We start from the raw sequence: 19,291 nt of genomic DNA on the forward strand, positions 1-19,291 counted from the left end.
TTTTAAAAAAAAAAAAAAAAAAAAAAAAAAAAGACATAAATGTTGTTGTCCTTAGGGCTTAAGAAGGCAACTTATGTTTCAATTTAATATTCTCCTGTGTTTTTGCTTTTGGTTGGTTCTGTTAAAAATAGATAATTAAATATCTCCTCTAGAATATAGCAGTAATCAGAAAGTCCTTTGGACAAATAATTCTGTGATATAAGTTTGTGCTTACATCACAGAACGACAGGAGCTAACAGTAATAGTCTGAAAAACCGTATAATGTATCTCACAGCACCACCCCCAGCATGACTGGGGATAAATGCCAGACATTATTGTTTCCTAGCATCTAAGACAGTAGTTGGCCCTTCAGTAACTTTTCAATAAATATTTGTTCAATAAGTAAATCATTTGACCATCTTTCATGGTATCTCTTTGAACTAACATTTAGAGGCTTGCATAGCCCCAAGGGTGTTTTAAACAGCGCTGTCTTCATTAGAAGTTAATAAGACCCACAGTGATCCTGCCAGAGCATCCAAAAGGACTCTGTTATCTACCTGAGTCACTTGGTTGCTTGTGACTTTTCCCCTTTATCCCCCAAGACAAGTAAGACAAAAAATCAGGAAGCCATTAAATTGAGCCCCCCCCACAAAAAAATCAGGAATGGTTCAACTTACACAAAGTTGTCACGCTTAGTCTTTATGCTCCTCCCCTCTGTACTCTGTGGCTCCCTTTCTCTAACCATCATTCACTCCACAAAAATTCCCTGTGCATATGTGCAAACTCCCATTTTTTTTCTCTGAAAGAAGCTCACAGCTGAGTAATCCCTGGCCTCTAGAGGATCCACATGGATGTCCCACGTTTGAGGTCAAGGTTGAACAAGAACAGAGAGAGCAGCCAGCTTTTCTCATGTTCTCCGTTTGTAGAATTCCATCTGCAACCCCTTCTACAAAAAGCAGGAAGCTGACAGGCAGAAGGCCTAAGTTCTGATTCCACTTCAATCCCCGTGTTAGCCCCCAACCATTCAAAGCTCACACTGCCCCTCATGGGAGGCCACAGTGGAGCACTTAATTGTTCTCCAGCCATTCAGCCTACTGGTCTTACCCAACCCTCAAGACACCAGGACTGACTTCCTCGCTCTCTCCCAGAGCCCACCACAGTGCTGAGCACAAAGTGAGCCCTGGATTAACTGATTGAGCTGATATCTGAGCCAGGATGATTTTTTAGTCTTCTGGTTTTTCTGTAGATCACACAAACCCTGAACTGGCTAGTGAGGATGACATCGGAAACAGAGACCAACATTGTGGCTGTAGAGCGAATAAACGAGTACATCAATGTGGAAAACGAGGTAAGGAGGAATTTGAGAAACCCAGAGACCAGGCCCATGCAGCTCCTTTGAAAGTGCATCTCCTTGGACTGGCATTGTGGCTCAGCAGTAGAGCGCTCTCTTAGCACTGGCGGGACCCGGGTTCAATTCTCAGCACCACATAAAAATAAATAAGTAAATAAAGGCATTGTGTTGTGTCCATCTACAAAAAAAAAAAAAAAAAAAAAGATATATTCTCTCTCTCTTAAAAAAAGGAGACACCTATTCAAAAGATAATATTCTAAAATATAAAAATATTTTAAAAAAAGAAAGTGCATCTCCATTCACATGGATTCATAATGTTTTAAAAAAATGTTTCCTTTGCTCCCACTTGACCTAATTACTTCAAACTTACAATACGAAGTGGTTTGGGGGAAGTCAGGTCTTGTAAGGCACCAAGTTAAATGGTGGCTTCTTTCTGGAGATCCATAGAGCAACCTTCTGGGACAGGATTTCTTTAATTGAACACGGTAGAAACCTTCTGGGAGACCAAGTCCGGTTCAGTCAGGTAGCTGGGACATTGCTACCTATTTTGTGACTTGAGTCCCATGAGGACTGTTCAGCTGAGCTGCCACTGTGTAAAGCACTTCTCATCCTGTCCCCTTGCCAGGCACCCTGGGTGACTGATAAGAGGCCTCCAGCAGATTGGCCCAACAAAGGGGAGATCCGGTTTAGCAACTACCAAGTACGGTACCGGCCGGAGCTGAATCTGGTACTGAAAGGGATCACTTGTGACATCAAGAGCACCGAGAAGGTAAGTGGCACAAGGGAAGGCTGGATGTGAGGCCTTGTGATACAGGACAGTAGGACACAGAATGGAGAGCAGCTAGACTCCAGCCCTTCCTCATTTGGGTGGAGGGAGAGGTTCCTGGCCCTGGAGACACGTGGCGATACAGCACCACCACCACCAGAGGGCGTGATACCAGCCAGAGATTTTCTGCATCCCTCCAGCTGACCAGGACTCAGTTCCTGGAAATTTACAGCTGGTAGCAAGGATGTCAGGGAGGACACAAGGGAGTATCAGGCCTAGGGAAAGAATTATTAGGAACATTAGCATTGAGAGTTGTCTCTAGAGAATGGCCTACTTCTTCTGCTGGTCTTCAAAGTTGGGCATCCTCCTCTGGTGCTCTTGTTCTCCAAGGATTTGGGGTCTAAAGTAGAAACAACAACAAAAAAACCTGGGTAAGAATGCAGAGTTCCAAATAAGGGTCTGGCTCTCAGCTGGTTGGCAGGACCATCCTTCCCTTCTCCCCACTTCCAAGTGAAGCTTTTTTTTTTTAAGAAGTTCTTAATTTCCAATAATAATTATAACATCAACAGCTGCTGAGTGTGTCCATTTCTACTCGTCATTGTAGTTTTCAGCAAGCAATAACCTATGATGTAGGATGGGAGAGCTGTTTGTTTGTTTTTTTTTTTCCTGACATCTGGGCACATTTTTCTCCCAACAAAACAAAAAAAAAAATAATTTAATATCTCAGAGATGAAGTAGCCAATCACTGCCACTTAACACCTGTGATTGAAGCTAAATAATTTTTTAGTCCAAGCTAAATAATCTTTTCTCCATGAATTGTATGTTAAACTAACATGCAACTATTTTCACAGGTTGGTGTGGTGGGCAGGACAGGAGCTGGGAAGTCATCCCTCACAAACTGCCTCTTTAGAATCTTAGAGTCTGCAGGTGGCCAGATAACCATTGACGGAATAGATATTGCTTCCATTGGGCTCCATGACCTTAGAGGAAAACTGACCATCATCCCCCAGGTGAGCTCTAGAACTTACTTGGGCACACACAGTGAGGCATCTTGTTCTCAGGAAGCATGTTGATACCTGTTCAATTAGCAGTATCATTCCTGCACTCTACTCAGAATACCCAAGCTAAAGTCTTCAATTTTTGTGTAATATGCATTTGTGACTGCTGGTATATGACCAGTAGGTGGCAGCAACACAACAGAAGTCAAATAGAGCAGATGATTATTTAGCATTTCTATAGCCCATCAAGGTTTGCAAGACCTTGGCAATCAGCATTAGCAGTTTTGCCACTGAAGCTTGACGCTATTAAGCTTTATACTCCCCATTTGATATGGTTAAAGGACAGCGGAGGGAATTTGCTGCAGATTTTTGCCAGCAAGCAAAACACTTAGTGTGTCAGCAAGAAAGACCCATTGGCTTGTTCTATGGACCCTACACATAAGTGTCTCCATGGAGGCCTCTCCTCTCCAGTGGTATGTGGCTCCTCCTTAGAACCTTCCCTCTGCTCACTCTAGCCACATTTCTCGGGAGGTAAATTTGATTTGTCTGGGGTTTGCTTAGTTTGATTCACTCTTTTCTCTGGCGCCCTCAAAGCATAATAAATGCTATGCAGGGGTTTTTACTATCTATTTCTGTACCGTTCCCTGATCCCTCTACCTCTAAATCACAAGTTTTCATTTGGGAGAGGGATATTCCTCTCATTGTAAATAGTGCTATAGTAAGTTTGGAAATTCATAACTGAATCTCAGAAAGAAACAAAATAGCAACAAACCAAGCATCTTTCTTCATCCTATGCTTAGCTGCCTGGTTAGCACCTGTTCCAGGCTTTCAAAGGACTTGCAGAAGCTTGAACATGCTGGGTGTGGTGGCATACTGTTGTAACCCCAGCTATTCAGGAGCCGGAGTCAGGAGTATTCCATGTTCAATGCCAGCCAGGGCAATTTAGTGAAACTCTGTCTGGAAAACAAAAATATTTAAAAAGATGGACTTGGGTTGTAGATCAAGTGGACGAGCTCTTGCCTAGTACATGTACTCATGTACATGCACTAGTACATGAGTTCAACCCATTGTACTGAAACAAAGCTCAACCATGCTGGGTGCAGTGGCACACGCCTGTAATCCCAGCAGCTTGAGAGGCTAAGGCAGGAGGATTGCAAGTTCAAAGTCAGCCTCAGCAATTTAGCAAACAATTCAGGGAGACCCTGTCTCTTGGAAAAAAAAAAAGGTGGGGGGTGCTAGGGATGTGGCTTCATGGTTAAATGCCTCTGAGTTCAATTTCCTGTACAAAAAAAAAAAAGTTAAAGAAATAAAGAGAAAAACTCAACCATGAACCAGTTTCCTGACTAAGGTAGGTGTCCATCTCAGGTCAGATGGACATGCTTTCTCCCTGTCACAAAGAACAACTGGGTCCTTTGCTGATATTAACCGTAACTGCTCCCTCACCCCTTAACTTGCAGGATCCCATCTTGTTCTCTGGAAGTCTGAGGATGAATCTGGACCCTTTCAACAAATACTCAGATGAGGAGATTTGGAAGGCCCTGGAGTTGGCTCACCTCAAACCCTTTGTGGTTGGCCTGCCACTTGGGTTGTCCCATGAAGTGACAGAGGCTGGTGACAACCTGAGGTAATGTCTCATAACCTACCTCTCACACAGACAGTGAGAGGAGAGGGGACCCTCCTCTTGTTCCCTGTGTTAGGTGATATCAGATATTGTAGAGTTTTCACTGTATGGGTCTAATTTCTAACACATAAAATGAACCTGTTCTGAAGATCACATGATAACATAGATGTGAAAGTGCTTTAAACTTGTGAAAACCTGGGTTTTTAAATGTGCCTTCATGTGACAGTACACAGTGTGAGCTTACAGGTGCCACTATTGTGGAGAATCACAGAAAGCAGAGATTTTCAACTTAGCTGTATACAGCAAGCAGGATTAAAATGGTCCTAATACCTAGTCCCACCCTGGAGTCTGGTTTAATTAGTGTGAGGTGCAGATTGGATATAGGGAGACTTAAAGTGTCCTCACAGTCTGCTAAGGGCATCCCAGTTTGAGAACTGCTGATCTAAAGGGCACATGGATGATAGGGATGTAGTGTTTACAAAGTCCTAATGCAATATCAAAATACTTTCAATCCACACAAAACTCTGTGCTGTCCCAGTTCTTTTTCCTGTTTCCAAGTATTTTTGTATATGCTGCAATTTTACTTCTAGCCATCACTATATAGTCATCTGTCCATTAATATGTGAACCTGGTCTTTTCTCTGTAACAATCTGGTTTTTCCCTTTGCACACAGAATTCCAGCCTGATGCTACTGGACAGTTCTTGCCCCAGGTGCCTTGATAGTGGGAGGCAGGGGATGGGTCATTACTGGTTGAAGCTCAGGGAGGAAGGAAGAGCTCTGGATTCATCTGAGAGCTTGTTTTAAGTGTAAAATCTCAAACCCTGGACCTACTAATCCAAATCTGTACTTTAACAAGATTGCCAAGTGTTTTGTGTGCATGTTGCAGCTTATGAAGCAATTCCTAGAGCATTGCCTCTCAACTGAGCTGCAAGAATCACCCAGGGAACTTAACAAATCCAATGCCCCAGCTGATTTTACCCAGGGGACACTTGCAAGGCTTGGTAGTAAGCACCATTAATGTTGTTTTCCTTCAGGACTAGCAGGACTTCATCAGGTCTTTAGGTTGATGTAAGACTATTCAAACATCCAGTCAACAAATAGGCTATAAGCACCTACTATGTGCCAGGCACTAGAGATACAGAGGCAAGTGACGCACACATAATTCCTGACTTCCTAGCATGTACAGTAAAATGGAGGAGACAGACCTGTGGGAATAAATGCCACTGCTAACAATATTGCAGAGGAGACATGCAGGACACTAATGTGAAAGCAACACTTCTGTTTTATAAGAATAAAAATCACACCACACTTTTCTTGTTCATGCTAGGAGATAATCAAGTGGTATTGCTAATACCTTGATTTCAGTCCTGGTTTGGGGAATTAAAACAAATATCTGTGGTGAATGCTGGATATATCAGTGTGGAGAGAGCTGCTGAAAGCCAAAGTGATACCTCGACACAGTCCAATTGACTCAGGCTGGAGTTTGGTACAAACTCAGTAGCCAGTTTTGCAGTGTCTCTGATCTTACATTACAGACAAATACTGGAAGTTCATCTTGGGTGACTTCTCATCTCCTGCAGAAATTTTCTTACAGAAAATTACAGAACTTTAGTCTAGCCACCCTCTGTTTAATATGTTCCCTAATGGCCACAGCAGGAAAGAACAATTAGCAAATTCCTGAATATTTCCTTCACATCATTTCCCAAAGCTTCTTTATATAAGTAAGAGGTCCAGCCTTCATTACAGACTTTTAGCAAATTACAGTTATTTGCATTTTACAAGCATGTTCGAATTCCACATACATTGCACCACACCCCAAGACATTGTGTTCATTAGACTGCTTTGTTTCTAATCAAGGCAGAAGGCCTTGAACAAATAATTAGCCTTGAGACTAGAATTACACATTAAAATAATGAATGGATTTGCTAAGGCTGCAAAGAAATGCCACTGGGACATTCTAGTGCAGGACCACCCTATATTAATGGTGTCAGATCAAATACTGCTGAAATAAACTTGGTAGCATTCCTGTTGTTTTGCAATGGTCATTGCTATCACTGTAGCCAAATGCAAAGCACTGTTTTGGGGCCAGTGTTTTCCAAACTTGTATAACATGAAAATTGCCTGGGGTACTTATTAAACTCATATGTACCTAGGCCTCTCCCCCATTCTGACTGGGTGGAGTGAAGGCCAAAAGCACGATTTTTTTTGTCTTAATTAAGTTCCTGTGGTACTTCTAATTGGGAAAATTTGAAAATTGTTGCTCACAACTATAATGAATGGGGAAATTTGGAATGGGAGTTTTGAAAAGTCTAATCTGGAACATGAAACTGTCCCTGTCTCAGGATTTTCCTTGGTGCTCAGGGGATAATTCATGGTTTCTTCTGTTGGTGACAGTGTGGGTCAGAGGCAGCTAGTGTGCCTGGGCAGGGCTCTGCTTCAGAAATCCAAGATTCTGATCCTGGATGAGGCTACAGCTGCGGTGGATCTAGAGACAGATCAGCTCATTCAGACAACCATCCGAAATGAGTTCTCCCAATGCACGGTCATCACCATTGCCCACCGGCTGCATACCATCATGGACAGTAACAAGTGAGTGAGGGGTAACCCTTGGTCAGTGGTGACCACGTCAGCCACGGAATACCTTAGAATAGAAGGGATGACCACCATCATTTTACTGATGAAACTGAGGCCTAGAGATTTCAAGAAATTTTGGCCAGAATTACACATCAAACTATGAAAGCTAACTGGGTCATGGGGACCATCTTGAAAGTAAAATAGGAAATTATAATTATTAACTGAATATGAGGAGGTGGCAGCTCAACCTATGAGTGGCACATGTTGACCACAGACCTTCCCTATCCTGGGCCTCAGCTGCTGCCCTGTAAAATGACTGGAAGTGTCTGTTTCTTCCTGCTCTGGCATCTTACCCTCGCTGGTCAATAGTCTTAGAAGCTAGAGAGGAAAGCCTTCCTTTTCTGACCCAGGGGAAGACTCTCTTTTAAAATCAGTCATCCTCAAACAATGTGTACTTTGGGAAAAAAAGAAAGACCTGATATAAAGGGACTCATGTGCACATATGCTTCTATGACTCAGTATTACATGTAGATGTTGATGCCATAGCTGTGGTTCATTCATTTCCACTGCTTTGGGGAGCCTCGTCAGGCTATACTACAACCTAGTCCTGGTTATTCTTATTAATGCCAAGATTTGAGATGCTACTTTCTTTTTCTTTTTTGGTACAGGGGATTGAACCCAGAGGTGCTCAACCACTGAGCCACATCCCCAGCCCTATTTTGTATTTTATTTAGAGACAGGGTCTCACTGAGTTGCTTAGCACCTCATTTTTGCTGAGGCTGGCTTTGAACTCACAATCCTCCTGCCTCAATCTCCCAAGCTGCTGGGATTACAGGTGTGTGCCATCATTCAGCTTGAGATGGTACTTTCTAAGGCTTTTATTTCTTTCCTCTTTGTTTCAGGATAATGGTCCTAGATGATGGGAAGATTGTGGAGTATGGCAGTCCAGAAGAACTGCTGGAAAACTACGGCCCCTTTTATTCTATGGCTAAAGAAGCTGGCATTGAGAATGTGAACAGCACAGCATTTTAGCAGCACGTTCCATGGTTAAAGAAGGACTGTAAGGAGAATTCCTTATTTACTTTTTTTGTGTGTGTGTGAAATATGTCATATGCAAAACTGTGTATAAAATATATTTTTTGTTGTCGTTATTGGGTCTCATTATGTTGCCCAGGTTGGCATGAACTCTTAGACTCAAGCAATCCCCCTGTCTCAGACTCCTGAGTAAAAATGTATATTTTAAAGAAGAATGATAAGTGAACACCTTTGTAACCACTACCCAGATTAAGAAAATGAATTACCAGGTACTTTAGAGACCCCTCAGTTGCCCTGCCTTCGTTATAAGTCCTTGCTCCCATCCCTCCCAGTCAACCACTGGCCTGAACTTCATGATAATTATTCCTTGCCTTTCATTTTATCAAGATTGTATGTATCTTTAAACAATGTTCACCTTTTTATCTTATATAAATGGACTCATATTTCATGTATTCTCATATGACTTCTTTTTTTTTCAATAATATATTTGCAGTTTTTTCATGTTGATGCCAACAGGTTCATTCATTTGCACTGCTCTTTTGTAGCACAGCATTGTGTGAACACACCACATTTATTCATTTTAATATGAGTAAGCATTAGAGTTATTTCCAGTTTATTTTCTTTCTCTTATGAATAACACTGCTATGAACATTCTGGTCCACATCTGGATTACACGCATCAGAATTTCTCTAGGGTAAAATCTAGAAATGGAAGCTATGCACGTTTCCATGCACATATGAGGTATTGCCAAACTGGGAATGTCAATCTAAAACTTTTTTTTGTCAATCTGACAAGTATGAATTGGTATTTCATCAAGGATTTAATTTGCATTTCCTTTGTTACTCTTGAGGTTGGATATCTTTTCACTTGTTTCTGGGGCATTGAATTTCTTCCTATATAGTTTTTTAAAATGCTGTGCCATGGGGCTGGGGTTGTGGCTCAGTGGTAGAGCGCTTGCCTCATGTGTGAGGCACTGGGTTTGATCCTCAGCTCCATATAAAAATAAATAGATAAAATAAATATTTAAAAAATACTTTTTAAATGCTGTGCCTGATAATTCCAATATCTGGATGATTTGCCATCTCTTGATTCTGTTAATGTTTTTTTTTTTTTTTTAACCAGAAATTGAACCCAGGGGTCCTTTACCACTGAGCCACATCCCCAGCTCTTTTTATTTTTTATTTTGGGACAGGGTCTCACTAAGTTACTGAAGCTGACTTTGAACTTGCCATCTTCCTTCCTCAGCTTCCCGAGCTGCTGGGATTATAGGCATGCACCACTGCGCCCAGCTTTAATTTTTAACTATAGTGTTTTATTCCCTTGTATGTCTTTTGAATTTTTACTGTAAGCTTCTCACTCCATTTAGAACTTGATATGGGGACAGTCTCTGAGGCCTGAATTGAAACTGAGTTCTTCCTAAGAGGTTTTATAAAAACCTTCTGCCAACCACCTAGAACATCACTCAAAACCTCTTTGGACTACATTCTCACTTAAGAGGCTTGATGCTGTGCAGTTAGTGCAACTTCAAAGCACAATCCTGTATAAAAGCCAGCTTGTGATTTGCAAATCTCAAGTGAGGGGCACAGTGACACTTTGCAGATAGGTGTGGGTGGTTGTGGACTCCTCCGTGTTTTGTGTGGTGGGAATTGTCCCTTATTTACTTGTATGTTGCAGGCATAGTCCTTTCAAGACTCGAGTTTATCAGAGGGGACCCTGTTCTGGTCTCCTTCTTGGCAGACATTGGCTTTTTCTCTTACTTTGGCATTCTGTGCTACTAGCAAATTAAGAGTTCGATATCTCCAGGTTTGGAAAGACAGCTAGGCTTCACCCATCCTTTCCTTCCAGGGTGTTTTGTGTCATATTTTTTTTTTTAGGTTCATTTTATTCCTTACTTCCATTGCAGTGACGTAGTTACAAAGATTTTGATTTATCTAGCATTTCCCTGTTCCTTGGTGAGGTACTCAGAGTATTAAACTTCCTAAAGGAAGGGTACATAGCTAGAGTAACCACAGATGGTTATGGAATGCATCTGTTGTCCCCAATATATATATAAGAGTAGCAGCTGTCCTTTCCCCCTCTAAAGGGATGATAAGTTTGTATTATCCTCCTACACATAGCCACGTGAATTAGATTTTGAATCAGCACAGATGGTGATCAACATGAAAATACTGAAATGTTCACTGAGGAGATTATTCAAGGATAATCCCTTCTCTAATTCTGCAAAGTAGATTTGGTATATTATAAATATTCCACAATTGTTACCTATTTTTCAAAGGCACCAATAAAATATGAAAAAAAGGTAGCATTTTAATTCCTGCTTACCTACATGAACAGTAGCTCTTCAGATGAGTATATTTTAATCTCAATTCCATCAATTGTAAAATACCCATTCTTCTATGAACCACTAAGAAAGAATACTGCCAGTTAAGCTCAGGCTTTCCTTGTTTATAAGATGCATCCTATTTGTGGGAGGGAAAAGGCATTTTAACATTAATACAATACACTACCTCTAAAACTGTCAGAGCTGGGTTGTGTCCTTTATCCCAGTTAGAGATCTTGGTTCCTTTGTTTCCTATTTTTTTTTTTTCAGTCTGTTGCTCTTTTAATCCAACAATATCATCATCATCATCTCCCTTATCTTTCTTTCTCAACTCTTCTTTCCTTTTCACTGCCAGGTAACTAACCATTGTTTCTGCCATCTATTCTCTCTGCTCATTAGATTTTCAAAAAATAAGTTTCTTTGATTTCCTCCAAGACTTTATTCTTCCAGACACATTTCCAATTTTAAAAAATGTTTCTAGATATAGAACAATTGGAGTGAAACAAGAGGACGGTTGAAAAACAGAAGAACAGTTCACACCTGCTGAGAGCTAACCACCAAAGAAACTGAGAAATGCAACAGTGGTAAAGTACCAGGATGAAAGCAGAGCTTAGAGGAGCCCTGATACCTTCTCAGTTATTGCCTAACAAAATGGCCCAGGCTGATCTTTGTATCCTGATCACCAGAGAACTTCAAAGATGAACAATTATCACTATTCAGCATTTACTAAATTTCTGGCATTGCCCAAAACTTTTTATAAAGAGCAATTTAATACAAATAAAATATATTTTTATTTAAATAAACATCCCATTACATTGTGGTCTAAGTTAATACTTCTCACAAGTTTTGTTTCAGCTCATCAGTTTCAGGGACAACTTTAGATAACCACCTAGAACCATACCTCCCTCCAAAATGCTACCATATCTTCACTGATTTTTTTGGTCTCTTTCTGCGATCTTCCAGATTCATCTGGGTACTGGGAATTCTAGTGTTTTAGGCCTCTGTTTCTTATTAAATTATTGCCTCTCACTTTCAAACCTAACCTTCCAGGCTCTGCCTTGTGATGCTGGGGCTGAGACTTGCAAATCCCATTTCTGCTTTGTCACCTTTCCTATTAGGTTCCAAAGACAGGAGGTGCTGCCGAGAGGCTGGATGCAACGTTGCCTGAGGCAGGGGCTTGTTTCTTCCTTGCTTGTTCTGTTTCCATCAGCATCCTTCCAGCAATGTTTCAGTCACAGCAGCTCATCCAAGCAACAACACTGATTTTAGTTTCCAGTTTTGTTTTGTTTGGTACTGGGGATAGAACCCAGGGGTGCTTAACCACGGAGCCTCATCCCCAGCCCTTTTTTAATATATATATTTTAGAAACAGGGTCTCACTGAGTTACTTAGGGCCTTGCTAAGTTGCTGAGGCTGACTTTTTTTTTTTTTTTTTGCAGCAGGGGCTACTGGGGATTGAATTCAGGGGAACTCATCCACTGAGCCACATCCCCAGCACTATTTTGTATTTTATTTAGAGACAGGGTCTCACTGAGTTGCTTAGCAACCTGCCGTTGCTGAGGCTGGATTTGAACTTGTGATCCTCCTGCTTCAGCCTCTGAGAGAGCTGCTGGGATTACAGGTGTGTGCCACCATGCTCAGATTAGTTTTCAGTGTTTCCAACATTCACAGAACCCATATCATTGTGTCCCTCAGAGACACCCATACCAGCTGAGCAGCACCCACCTTTTTCAGAAGGAATAGAGTCAAAGACAAATAATTCTACATTGAGAAATTGACACAAACAGGAAAGAATGTTCCAAAGATACCTATATTTTTTGTAGACTAATTTTGAAACATCATTTGAAGAAATTTATTCCATTTAGCAATAGGATGAGAATACATTTAATTACACATATGTACTGATCAGAAATTTATTTGAAAATTAACAAATATTATTCTATAAACATTTATATTTAAATCTCTAAGCTATTGCAGTTTGGATTTAGCTAGAAAAATCTATATTCTACTAGAAGCAGGATCTTAGTCTTCTATATAGATGAGACACTAAGCTGGTTTTTGAAAGGTTTCACATTGTTGGAAAATACCAGGAAAAGTTGGGGCCTGGTTCCCCAAATACCTGCCTAGTTGCCTAATTAAAATTTATTAATTCCAAATCTGCAAACCAAGTTCATTTTGGCTAATTTTTCATTTTCATTCATCAAAATATCTAAATGTCCTGCATACTTGACTTCAACATTAACGATAAACAGAACTCTTTTGTTTTAGCTGGGTCTAAGATAGGGGTATAGCTCAAGGGTCAAATTTGGCCTGCCACCTGTTCTTGTGAATAAATTTTTATTGGAAACAGCCATGCTCCTTGTGTCTCCATTACCTATGCCCTCTTCACGTTACAATGCAGAGTTGAATCACAACAGATGTGTACTATCTGTCCTTTATGGGAAAAGTTTGCTGACCCTTCTCTAAAGTCACCAGTGTAGTCTGGAATGGGACATATTTCAATTCTCAAACAGATTATTTGCCTCAAAAAACATTATGTGGCTCCATACCTATGATGGAATAATGGTCCTCAAGGATGCCCAGAACCTGTGGATATGTTACCTCTAATCCTCAGAACCTGTGGATATGTTACCTCTAATTACAAAAAGGATTTTGCTGATGTGTTTAGGTTAAGGATCTGGAGGTGAGTGAGTATTCTGGGTTATCCAGGCAGGTCCAATATAATCACCGGGTCTTTATAAAAAGAGGACCAGTAGCACAGCAGTAGGGTACTTGCCTACCAGGACCCTGAGTTAGAGAGACGTTTGAAGATGGAGCCTACAAGCCATGAAACTCAAACAGCCTCTAGAAGTCAGAGAAGGTAAAGAAACAGATTCCCCATGGAATCTCTACAAAGAATTACCTTGATGTTAGCCCATTGAGGTTGATTTTTGTTTTGGTGGCGGGCTGGGGTGAGGGGGCGTGGTGGGCAGTTACCAGGGATTGAACTCAGGGGCTCAACTACTGAGCCACATCCAGAGCCCTATTTTGTATTTTATTTAGAGACAGGGTCTCACTGAGTTGCTTAATGCCTCACTTTTGCTGAGGCTGGCTTTTTGAACTCACGATCCTCCTGTCTCAGCCTCCCGAGTCACTGGGATTACAGGCGTGCATCACTGTGCTGGCCTTGAGATTGAGTTTGAACTTCTGATCTCCAGAAGCATAAGATAATACATTTGTGTTTTAAGCCACTGAATTTGTGGCAATTTATAATAGGAACAAGAGGAAACTAATAATGGTAAACCCAAGTATCTCTGACAAAATTGCCAATGTTCCTCAACTGAAGTGAGTTTAATGACAATTCATTAATCTTCATTGAATTTTACTGTAGTTGAAATTTGAAGAGGGTCATTCTGCCTTTTAATCCCAGCTAAAAGTTGGTTTTTCTGGGTGTGGTAGTGCATGCCTGTAATCACAGTTACTCGAGATGTTGAAGCAGAAAAATTGCAACTTCCAGGCCAGCCTGGGCAAATTAAGACTCTGTTTCAAAATTAAAAAGGAGCTAGGGATGGAGCACTTGGCTAGCATGTGCCATGTCTGGGTTCAATTCCCAGTACTGCCAAAAAAAAAAAAAAAAATAGTTCAATGCTCATGCCTGACATCCTGCTCCAGAACATCTGGTCCCAGCATATGAGAACCACCCCAAGATGCTCTGAGACAATAGACAAGAGGAAAACAGTCTGCAATCTTGAGTCTATCAGGGGACTTAAGAAACACCATCCTGGGTAGCAGCAAGACGGAGTGGATTCCTGAAATTTGGATCAAAAGTAGGGTCATATAGATATATCTCTATATACCTAAAAATATATCTCAGGACAAAAGTGACTTCAAGGGCTGGGTGGAGCTCAGTGGTAGAGTGCCTGCCTAGGATATGTGAGGCCTTGGGTTTGATCCTCAGCCCCGCATTTTGGGGGGGAAAAAAAAAGTGCCTTCATCCAAAATGGTTACACCTGTTTTATCTCAAGCTAGTATGGAAGAGTTTGGTACATTCCTGGTGCCAGGGTTCAGTCTGAAATCTCCATATACTGCTATAGTGGTTTTGTTTATTTATAGCGTGTTGAGAAACTGTGCAGGGAAAGCCAATCAGGGTTACTCGTGGGCCATCATAGTGGTGATGTCTCGAGATGGCTGCCGTCACATCAAGCTAACCCCCCAACACACACATGCTTCTATCAAATTGTAAAGATCTTATTCAGTTTGATCATATTTGGAGGAAGCCTCTTCTGGTTCTTAGCTAAAACACTGTAGTGAAAACTCTTCTCAAAGTGAGTCATTGATTTCAACAATGGCTGATTAAGAGCCTCTCACTAGCAGCCTCTCTGATCCTGAGTGGGGACTGCTGTGGGAAATTCTTGGTCTGACTCCTCATGGATGTCCTAGAATGACCTAAGCATGGCAGTGCACAGTCATTGTTTTGTGACATGGTCCTGCTAAGTCTGCAGACCTCCTCTCTGCTCCCCCGCCACCCTCTCCCTCCAGTTGTGTTGCAGGGTCCCCTAAGCCTGCCTGCTCCCATTTCTTAAATGAACCCATTGCTGCTACTCTAACCAGAGTGTTTACTCCCTCCCACCACCACACCAAAGTTACCTCTGGGAAAACACTCCATCTGCTTCTCTCCTTGAGAACCATACCTTAGATGGGATTAATGCATGGATACCCTAAGAAGTTTGCAAAAGCTTTAGTTTGTTTTGGGGAAACTCCCCCCCCCCTTTTTTAATTGTAGATGGACACAATATCTTTATTTTTATGTGGTGCTGAGGATTGAACCTAGTGCCTCACACATTCGAGGAAGGAAAAGCCCCCTCTTGATAAATGCAAAACACTAATAGTGATCTTTACTAACAATTGCAGAAAACATCCAGAGGGCAGGGTGAAATGCAGACGGATTGCAGATCCCTTCTCTCTGGCACTGAGCGTCTGGCCACACCCTGTAAACAAAAAACAGTAAGCACTTCAACATGTTGTGCTAATATGTGGGAGAGCTTAAAGTCCTGTAAAAGAGTCATGTAGCGACTAGAGAGAGGGTTTTGAATGAAGTTTTTAAATCTTGAGGTTTCTTGGTCCTCAGACATGAGGCTCTGCAAGGGAAATAGCTCAGAAGACAACTGTGTTCCTCTAAGGTCTGTTTGTATTCCTGGCTCTGAAGTAGAACCTATGTAAACAGAATCCAAGCTTCACAATCAATAAAAACAGAGCTGGGGATGTAGCTCAGTTGGTAGAGTGCTTGCCTTCCATGCACAAGGCCCTGGGTTCAATCCTCAGCACCACAAAAACAAAACAAAAAACCATGACACAATATTCAACCCTTATGGAAACCAGGTACCTCTAGAGCTCACATTTTCCACAAATTTGCAGACATCATCTCATTTGATTCTCACAATAATCCTGAGAGAAAGGGAGGCAAAAAATCTACATCTTATGGATAGAGTCCCACCACCAATTCCTGTTGTAGGACTCATGGATGGAAGTTTACCTGAAGAACTGTTTCCATCGAAATTGAAGACACTCCTGGGAGGAAGTAAGCTAGCAAAATGGATGTGGAGGCTGTTAGGGTCTGGATATGCAGTGCCCCCGCCCCCCCAAAGCTCTTAGTACAGAAATAGAGGTGAAATGATTAGATGATGAGAGTTGGAACCTGAGCAGCCCCTTCTGGTTTGAGTGGACTAACTTGTGTAACTTAGGCAGGTGGGGTGTGGCTGGAGGAGGTGGGTCACTGATGTACCCTGGAAGGTTCCTTCTCCCTGCAGCCCCTGTCTCTCCACTTCCTGATTTCTGGCCACCATGAGGTTAGAGCCCTCCCGCTCCATGCCCTCCCACCGTGATTTCTGCCTCAGCTGGCCATGGATTGACCCTCTGAAACTCTGAGCTCAAATATACTTTTCCTCCTGTAAGTTGTTCTGGTAGGTACTTTGGTAACAGTGAGGAAAGCTGACTAACAGCAGAGGTGTTCGTTCTCCAATGGCATTTCCTTCGATTGTGTCTGAAACATCTGATGCCCTGTCCTCCTTTGGTTTTTGTAACTCCCACTTCTCCAACACTATAAATTTCCATTTTAAAAACTGCCTACACATGGCTGGGGATATAGCTCAGTTGGTAGAGTGCTTGCCTCACATGTATAAGGCTCTGGGTTCAATCCCCAGCGCCACAGGAAAAGAAAAAACAAAACCGCCTAGACAGTTGCTTCTCAGACTTCCACACCAATCAGTTGGGACTCTTGTTAAGCTAGATTTTTGATTTAGCAGGTAGGTCTGGGGCCTGCCTTTCCCACAAGGTCTCGGGTGATGGCAATGGCAATGCTGGTCTGGGGACTACATCTTGAGGAGCAAGGGCCCAGAAGACATCTAACTTGAAACACAACTCATCTTCTTTTTATAAACTTGCTCCCATCCCAATTACCACCTTTTTGCCAATGATTTCATTACTTTTTCAATTTCATATTCTTTATAGGGTGTTGCTTTTTTCCATTCTCAATCAGTTAAGAAAGATTTTTTTTCCCTGCCTTTGGGCTTTTCTCCCTTGGAATTCTATTATTACCATTTAGCTCTTTTCTTATGCAGGCACTTTCTTTAAAAGAACTCACAGGAATTTGACCAGATTCATCAAGTCTATATTAGATTTGAACCTCGAATCTCTCCAGTTTACCATGTGTCAGGCAATGTTCTAGCACTTTTTTTAATGGACAAAACAAATGTATAGGTGTCCATCTACACCTAAAAATAATAAACATTTAAAAATTTTTCTACATGTTGATGAAAAGAATGTGCATTCTGTAGCTGTTGGGTGGAATAGCTGTACATGTCAGTTAAGTCCATTTGATCTTTACAATTATTTAACTCTGTTTCTTGACTTTTTTTGTCTGAATGATCTGTCCATTGATGAAAGGAGAATGTTGAAATCCCCCTCTATTGTACTGAAGCCTCTCTTTCCCGTTAGGTCTAATAGTTTGGTTTTATAAAATTGGTTATTCCAATATTAGGTTCATATAGATTTATAGTCATATCTTCTTGCTGAATCAATTCCTATATCATTTTAAAAAATATTTTTTAGTTGTAGTTGGACATGATATCTTTATTTATTATTTATGTGGTCTGAGGATTGAACCCAGTGCCTCACACATGCAAGGCAGGTTCTATACCACTGAGCTACAGTCCCAGCCCTCCTACATCATTATATAGCGATTTATATAGTGATTTTCTTTGTCTCTTCTTACAGTTTTTGTCTTGATGGATGTAAGAATAGCTACTCCTACTAGCTTTTAAGTTCCATTTGCTTGGAATGTATTTTTATCATTTCACTTTCAGATTGTGCATCTTTTCTTTGGAGGTGAGTTTCTTATAGGCAATGTGTTGTTTGGTTTCTTTTTTTTTTTTAAATTCATTCAGTCAGTATATATCTTTTTTTTTAAATTTTTTATTGTTGGTTGTTCAAAACATTACAAATTTCTTGACATATCATATTCCACACTTTGATTCAAGTGGGTTATGAACTCCCACCTTCACCCCATACACAGATTGCAGAATCACATCAGTTACACATCCATTGATTTACATATTGCCATACTAGTGTCTGTTGTGCTCCGCTGCCTTTCCCATCCTCCACCATCCCCCAGTATATATCTTTTAATTGGAGACTTTGTCTATGTTCAAGGTTGTTATTCATAGGTAAGGACTTCTGCTATTGATTTTTTTTTTTTCTAGTTGTTTTGAATACTTTGTTGTTCTGCTGTTGTTCATCTTTATAGTTTGATGGTTTATTGTATAGATAATGTTTGATTCTTTTCTATTTCTCTTTTGTGTATCTTCTCTTTAGTGGGACATAGCTTTTCTCATGCTTTCATGGTGGTAATTATCTTTCTCTTCTGGATGTAGGATTCCCTTAAGTATCTTTTGTAAGGCTGGTCTGGTTGTGATAAATACTTTTTTTTTTTTTTTCTTGGAAGGTCTTTAATTTTTCTTCATTTCTGAAGAACAACCTTGCTGGGCATAGTAATTTTGGTTGGCAGTTATTTCCTTTTAGGACTTGAATACTACATTCTACTTCCTACTGGCCTATAGGGTTCCTGCTGAAAAATCTGCTATTAGTTTATAGGGGATACCCTTAAATGGGACTTGCTGCTTTTCACATGTGGATTTTAGAATTTTTGTCTTTTACTTTTGACAGTTTAACTATAATATACTGTAGTGAAGATCTTTTCTGCCCATCTATTTGGGATCCTATAAGCTTCCTGGTACCTGAGTTCCATATTTTCCCCAAGATTAGGGAAATTTTCTATTTCATTGAACTTCTATGCCCTCAACTTTTTTCTCTCTCCTTAAGGTATTCCTTGAATATGAACATTTTTTTAAAGTGGTGTCAAAGATCTTGAATGCTCACTTCATTCTTCATTTCTTTCTTTTTTCTTGTCTCACTGGAATATTTCAAAAGATCTGTCTTCAAGTTCAGATATTTTTACTTCTGCTTGATCTAGTCTGTTGTTAAGGTTTTCAATTATATTTTTATTTAACTTATTGAGGTCTTCCACTTCTAAGATTTCTGTTTGAAACTTTCAAACTCTCTCTTCTGAATTTATCATTCATTTCCTACATTGTCTTCATAATTTTATTTAACT

At 40.7% G+C, this 19,291-nt stretch overlaps 1 protein-coding gene across 1 annotated transcript in view; it reads left to right on the plus strand.

The window, feature by feature from the left end:
* Abcc2 (ATP binding cassette subfamily C member 2) overlaps positions 1 to 8,777 on the plus strand; it is a 47,760-nt gene extending 38,983 nt beyond the window's left edge. The window contains exons 26-32 of the mRNA XM_048807020.1: positions 582 to 585; positions 1,226 to 1,327; positions 1,956 to 2,099; positions 2,948 to 3,106; positions 4,552 to 4,718; positions 7,111 to 7,305; positions 8,193 to 8,777. Coding sequence (XP_048662977.1) covers positions 582 to 585; positions 1,226 to 1,327; positions 1,956 to 2,099; positions 2,948 to 3,106; positions 4,552 to 4,718; positions 7,111 to 7,305; positions 8,193 to 8,322 — 901 coding nt within the window. The 3' untranslated portion in view covers positions 8,323 to 8,777. The remainder of the gene's footprint in view (positions 1 to 581; positions 586 to 1,225; positions 1,328 to 1,955; positions 2,100 to 2,947; positions 3,107 to 4,551; positions 4,719 to 7,110; positions 7,306 to 8,192) is intronic.
* Positions 8,778 to 19,291: the final 10,514 nt, after the last annotated feature.

The sequence above is a fragment of the Marmota marmota genome, unplaced genomic scaffold (genome assembly GCF_001458135.2).
Source record: "Marmota marmota marmota unplaced genomic scaffold, marMar, whole genome shotgun sequence".
Lineage (NCBI taxonomy): Eukaryota > Metazoa > Chordata > Mammalia > Rodentia > Sciuridae > Marmota > Marmota marmota.